General features: G+C 37.7%; 1 protein-coding gene across 1 annotated transcript; it reads left to right on the top strand.

Moving 5' to 3' along the window:
- The first annotated feature begins 302 nt into the window (after positions 1-302).
- LOC107746645 (uncharacterized) lies at positions 303-2389 on the top strand. Its single transcript, XM_016560940.1, has 3 exons — positions 303-565; positions 689-971; positions 1091-2389. Exons 1-3 carry the CDS (start codon positions 483-485, stop codon positions 1739-1741), a joined length of 1017 nt encoding a protein of 338 aa, XP_016416426.1. The 5' UTR covers positions 303-482; the 3' UTR covers positions 1742-2389.
- The last annotated feature ends 4149 nt before the right edge of the window (positions 2390-6538 follow it).

Below are 6538 nucleotides of genomic sequence, written 5' to 3'. Positions count from 1 at the left end.
TACACACATTTTCACACCTTAGACACAGATAAGGATTGTGAGGTTACTTCCTTGTCATTACAAAGCCCCGGATTGCCAATGACCACACTAATGAACGAATTGGATAATCACATCCACCAGGTGTGGAAGCACACATGTGCTAATTTGAAAACGCAGCACTCAGGTGTGCTATAAAAGGCAGCAGGTGAGTTCACCTGTCTTCAACAAAAATGGAAGGAGCTAAAAGAAGAAGAAGAAGAGTGAGAATGAGAGGGGGAGCTCAAAGAGGAGATGAAGGAGGAAGAGGAGAAGGAGGTAGAGGAGGAGGCCCAGGTAGAGGAAGAGGAGAAGAAGGAGATAGAGGAAGAGGCCTAGGTAGAGGAAGAGGTAGAGAAGGACTTGAAGAGTTGATAGAACCTGAACAAAGAAGACGAGGACCAAATTTGACTCAAGAAATCCGTGCAACACTTATTGACCATGTTATCAACCATGGACTGACACTGATGGAAGCTGGACAAAGAGTTCAACCAAATCTCAGCAGAAATACTGTTGCGTCAGTAATTCGGACATTTCATCGAGAAAACAGGTAAGCTAACCACACAGTACATTGAAACTGAAGCTTGCTGTACTTATCATCAATATTGTTTACTGTGACATTTGACAGTAGGCTGCATGTGTATTTGTTTTATTTTTATTTTTTTTTACATAGGATTGAGGGTCGAGGACACCAAGGTGGAAGGGGCCCTATGTTCACTCGTGCACAAGAGGCTGCCATTGTGAACATGGTTTTGACCAATAATTGTATCAGGCTGCGAGAAATCCAAGCCAATATCATCAATGATGACCATATTTTCAATAACATCCAACGAGTCTCTCTGTCAACATTAGGTCGAATCCTCAAGAAAAATCAAATATACATGAAGCAACTGTATCGGGTACCATTTGACAGAAATTCAGAGAGAGTGAAACATCTGCGCAATGAGTATGTGGAGGTATGTATTGTTCATCTTACTATGGTGTGGTATTGTGCACTGCTCATAATGTTCTGGCACAAAAAAATACTGTGCAATAGATATTGAATAACATCCTATTGTCTTTTACTGTGTTTCAGAGAGTCTTGCAAATGGATGCTGCAGAAATTCAACATGAATTTATATATGTGGATGAGGCTGGATTTAACCTTGCGAAAACAAGAAGAAGAGGGAGAAATGTAATTGGACACAGGGCAATCACCAATGTGCCAGGGCAGCGAGGGGGTAACATCACCCTTTGCGCTGCTATTACACAAAATGGGGTCCTCCACCACCATGCAAATCTGGGACCCTATAATGCAAATCTAATACTTGCATTTCTTGACAGATTGCACGAGATTGTCACAGCATTCAACCAAGTGGACCAGATGCGGTACATTGTCGTTTGGGACAATGTCTCATTCCATCGGGCTGCTCTGGTCCACAATTGGTTCCATGAGCACCCTGAATTTGAAGTCTTATACCTTCCCCCATACTCCCCCTTCCTGAATCCAATAGAAGAGTTTTTTTCAGCATGGCGGTGGAAGGTATACGACCTGCGGCCCTATGACCGTTTGCCCCTCATTCAGGCCATGGAGCAGGCCTGTGATCATATCGAAGCAGCTTCTGTGCAGGGGTGGATTCGTCACACGAGGCAATTCTTCCAACGGTGCCTTGCCAATGAAGACATAGCCTGTGATGTGGATGAAATCTTATGGCCTGATCCAGCCAGACGGAGAGATGATGAATAGTTACAGTATTCTTGTTGCTTTTACAGTAGTTTTTCTTCAGAGTCAAAGTGTATGTACTTCATGCAGTAATTTTTATTTGTCTACAGATTTTATTTGTTTCATTGATTTCATTGTTGGTTGATTACTGTAACTGATTATGGTAAGAAATACTGTAAGTATTGAAATAAATACTTGAAATATTCAGTCTGCAGCATCAGTGTTGTGCAGTGCTTGGTAAGTTTATAGTAGGCCAATTTGTGTACATTCTCCCTATATCTCAAACTAATCATGAAGAATGTTGTGGGTTTGTCACTTTTTTTTTTTTTTTTTTCCATCTAAATTATCCCTTACATAACAATGTGTGGCCAAAAATCTAGCACATGCTATTTCCTAAAATTAGTTTTTGTACAAATGTGTTTTTTATTTATCACAGCAGTGTGAAACTGGCTGCAATAGTGTCTGATCATTGAGGACTGTGTTGGTTAAATGAAAACTAATAGCATTTTCACAAATATGTGTATATGTTTTGACTGAAGGGTGTATGTTTTGACTGAAGTGTGTCATTTTGCAAACAATCTAGGAATTATGCAAATTGAGTGTGGTGTTTGGATAATTGTGCTTATATTGTGAAAAAAAGAACCCGGTTTTCAAAATTGCGTGTAAACAATTGAAAAAAACTGTAATCATTTATTTCCAGTTAGCTGTGTTATTTTAAAAATTTTAGAACTTAAACTTTTTTTAATTTTTTTTTAGAAAAATTTAAGGAGAAAAACAAACAAGAAGAAACAGCTGCAATGTTTTTAGATACATTAATTTTTTTTTTTACTGTGTTAGTGCAGCATCTGGACACAAAACAAGAGAATTAATTCACGTCATTTCATTGTGATACTAATATGATAATATTAGAAATTTATATTTATGCATTTGGCAGACACTTTTATCATGCATTCAAGATACATATTTATATTTGATCAGTTCTTGCGTTTCCTGGAAATCAAACCGAAGATTTTGACATTGCGAGTTTCATGCTTTACTGTTTGCAAAAAAAAATAAAAAACTAATATGATTCACATCTTTAAAAAGTGCATATTTAATCCAATATATTCAGACATATATGTTGGAAACATGAAAATGTACTGTGCACGTACTGGATTGAGAGAGAGCAAACACAACTCTGCCTGGCATCCAATTATGGATGGCTTTCTGTGCATTTGTGAATCACAGCACACATCTGTGGATTGTGAAACATTTCTAGCGTCAAGACGTGCACACAAATCCACAGACAGGTGGACCAAAGGAAAACTAAAACTGACACTAAGACGAAAACAATTGATCAAAAAACATTTTCATAAACTGACAAAATAAAAATGTTATAAAAATAAATGAAAACAAAAATAACAATTACTGAGCAACTAACTGAAATGAAATTACATCTTAAATAATAATAATAAAATTACATAAATTACAGTACTGCAAGTTTGACTAAAATAAATGCTGTGGGACGAGGGTTTGAGTCCCAGGAGTGTGTTATATGAGCAAGAGATGACAGTTACAATATTATGATTAAAATAAAAGACGCATCTAATATTAAATTACAGTACAATATTGCTGTATTATTACCAAATTACATTCACAATTCAGTCTAAAACTTTCAAATATGACCGTTCATATTAATGTATATTAATATCAATTTATATTACTAGGATATAACCCTATATAAATACACATGGATACATTTATGTGAACTCCTGCAAATAAGCTCGACTCAGGAGTTGTCTGTGTTCATTTTGATTAAACACATTTAATCTTTTACTTTTACTATTCCCCATCTAATCTATCTAAACATGCTATAAGTTTGTGTCGCTACATTTGTGTCATGGAGCTTACATTAAAATGTCTAGCTTTGGTCTGCGCTCTGGGAGTGTTCTGTTAATTCTGTTTAACTCTATTTTATACATTTATAGCAAATGTTAAAATAATATTACCAAATTTAAAAATGCAGAATTATAATAACCTTGAGGTGGACTCCACCCACTGTCAACTCAAGTCAATCAGATAACAGAAACATTGCCTTGACCAGTCGTAGCATGTTCTCGCTACAGCCCGTCACATTTTGCTTGACAGTCTGGATGGGAACATTTCGATTCAGATTCATTCACAACATTCTACGAGCTCTTCCTTCAAATTGAGCTTAAGTGCTGTTTGTGTGGTTAAAACTTATTTTATTTGGCTTCTTTATAGGGGTGTGCGATATATATATATATTGTCTGTGATAATATCCTAATTGTTGTTTTAACGATTTGCGATTTTAGACAAAACAAAAATAATTTCAAACAAAGCCACAACACTGTTTTGCGACTCTGAGCAACATGACTCTGCTTCGTTCCTGAATGAATCACTCGTTTGAACGAATAATTTCAATCGCAATGACTCACTTATTTTGTTTCAATTTCACATTTAAAGTATCTTTTAATTTTTCAATTAATCTTAAATATCAGTAGTCAATATTTTATGTTTAATATATCAAAACTTAATTTATGCATTTGGAACTACAGGTCCTGCATTAAACAGTGTGTAAATACATCTACATGCCACTTCAGATGCAGCTTCTGTGTTTCATCTGCATTGCAAAGATGAATTTTGTTGATACTGATTTAATTTGGTTGGTAACAGCCAAAATGTCTTATTATTCTAACTGACTGATTAAAAAGATGATGCACACTTTTAGGGAAAAAAAATGGCTTTATAAAGGTACAAATGCCCATAAAGGTAAAAATCAATTTAAACATATTGGAAAGATTAATTTCTATCACTGCTGTGAACTGACCACCACACAGAATATGAAGAGTATCAAAACTTTAGGAGTCAGCTCTCCATGGTAGTCCTTACAATACAAAATATTGGGGTAAATATATGGGTAAATATTGAGATATCATTTTTTTTGTCCATATCGCACACACCTACGTCTTTATATTTCCATTGAGACCAGTGTATCAGGATAAACTCAAGACTGTATACAAATTATGATCATTCACAGATCCTGAGTGATAACAGCCTCTCTACAGCTGACACGAGCGGCGCAACGCATTATAATCAGTGATACTGTCTACACTGGACTGAACAGATCACCCGTTCTTCTTCTGAAGGACCCCATCTAGGACAAAACATCATGTATAATACCAAATACGAGCCCAAGCGACTATCAGTGACGTTACAGTACAAGCCTCATCGCTGCAGCTCTACTGGGGTTTTTTGAGTGGATAATGCAAACGAAAAAAACCTGTATCATCTTAATATACCAAGTATATAATCTCTACAAAGTGGGAATCATTCTGTATTACATTTAATTAATGTTTGAAATATTTGTAATTTGTGGCATTACACCCTACTTATAATGCTTAATATAGAGTGTTAGTTATTTCAGGAAGAGACCGCCCGCCTGTAAAGCAACACCTGATTGGTTATAGTGAGAGCGTGCTATGATTGGCCCACAGTAGAGTCCACCTGTCTGTGGATCTGTGTGTACATCTTGATGCTAGAAATGTTTCAAAATACACCGATGCATGCTGCGATGCACAAATGCACAAGAAGCGATTGGCAAATGAATGCCTGGCAGAGCTGTGTTTGTGAATCTCTTCACATGAATTTGTGGATCACTGGAATAAAGGAACCGTTCAAAGCCCAGAGCTGCTGAAGAGGCTGAACAGAGCAGCTTCTGGCTCTGGATGAAGAGAGCGGAAAAGTGCTGGGGTACTAACATCTCACCCGAGGCTCAACTGCAGGGCTGGAAGAGAGATGATCCCAGGTTAAAGGAGTAAAGCGTGGCTGAGAGCTGCTGCCCAACAGGGGAACGTCTACCAGTCAAACAATGAGAGCATGAAAATAAGCTTCTGTTTTGAATTGAAAAGAGCTCTTTCTGATTTAAAAGGCCAGAATCGATCAAAAGAACATCTCTTTTCTTATGCTTACTTTTTTCAGTTTCCTTCTCCTTCATTCACTGTGGAGAGGTCTCTAAACCAGGCATGATCGAAGATGTTCTCTAAGGTGTCAATCGCTGATGGCCCTCCATGCCAAGGTTTCCGAAGAAGATCTGTGCATTCTGTGAAAGTTTCCAGAAGAGAGCTGATTAGTCATGTTTGTCCTGACACTCATAAACACATTCTGAAGTCTATAGTTCACGTAAGGCAATGTGATCATGAAATACAATGCTTCTGTTGCCGTTACCGTCACATTCTCTGGATGTCCATGAACATTTAATCACTGCTAAACATTCAGTGTAATTTGTCAATGTTTTACACTTTGCTCATTTCAGCACTAATCTTTTACTGTCACTTGTGTCTGAGCTTTACACGTTTTTCAAGCAATGCTATTTCCATTGTGTTCTTGTCACTGGTCTCACCTCTGGACAGGTGTGCTTTTTTCCAACACGGATGTCTTATTGTTTCAATGAGCGCATCCAGCACGAAGTATACGTTTTCAGCTGCTTGCAATTTAGCAGGCACTCTGAGCCTTGCCTCTAAATACACAGTAAATTCCCGAGTGTTAAATGAACACTGCTCGGATCAGATCGGAGCAGATCGGTGCTCGTTCACGCGATTCACAATCACGCTGTGTGAAATGATTTCTGACTGAAAACTACATCGGCGATGACCTACAGCCAATGAGAGAACAAGATACAGGGCAGCGGGAAGTTGCGATCGCCGCCGATTGTTTTTTATGTCAGCAGGTTGAAGCGACCCCAATAACGTGATATTTAGGCCCTGGAATGTGAATTGTACCAGGAGAACCTCGCCAAAAAAATGTGTATTTTACCCCCCC

The sequence above is a fragment of the Sinocyclocheilus rhinocerous genome, unplaced genomic scaffold, assembly GCF_001515625.1.
Source record: "Sinocyclocheilus rhinocerous isolate Xijiao unplaced genomic scaffold, SAMN03320098_v1.1 scaffold2304, whole genome shotgun sequence".
NCBI lineage: Eukaryota > Metazoa > Chordata > Actinopteri > Cypriniformes > Cyprinidae > Sinocyclocheilus > Sinocyclocheilus rhinocerous.
The sequence above is the reverse complement of the archived record's forward strand: the minus strand, read 5'-3'. Positions and strand labels throughout refer to the sequence as shown.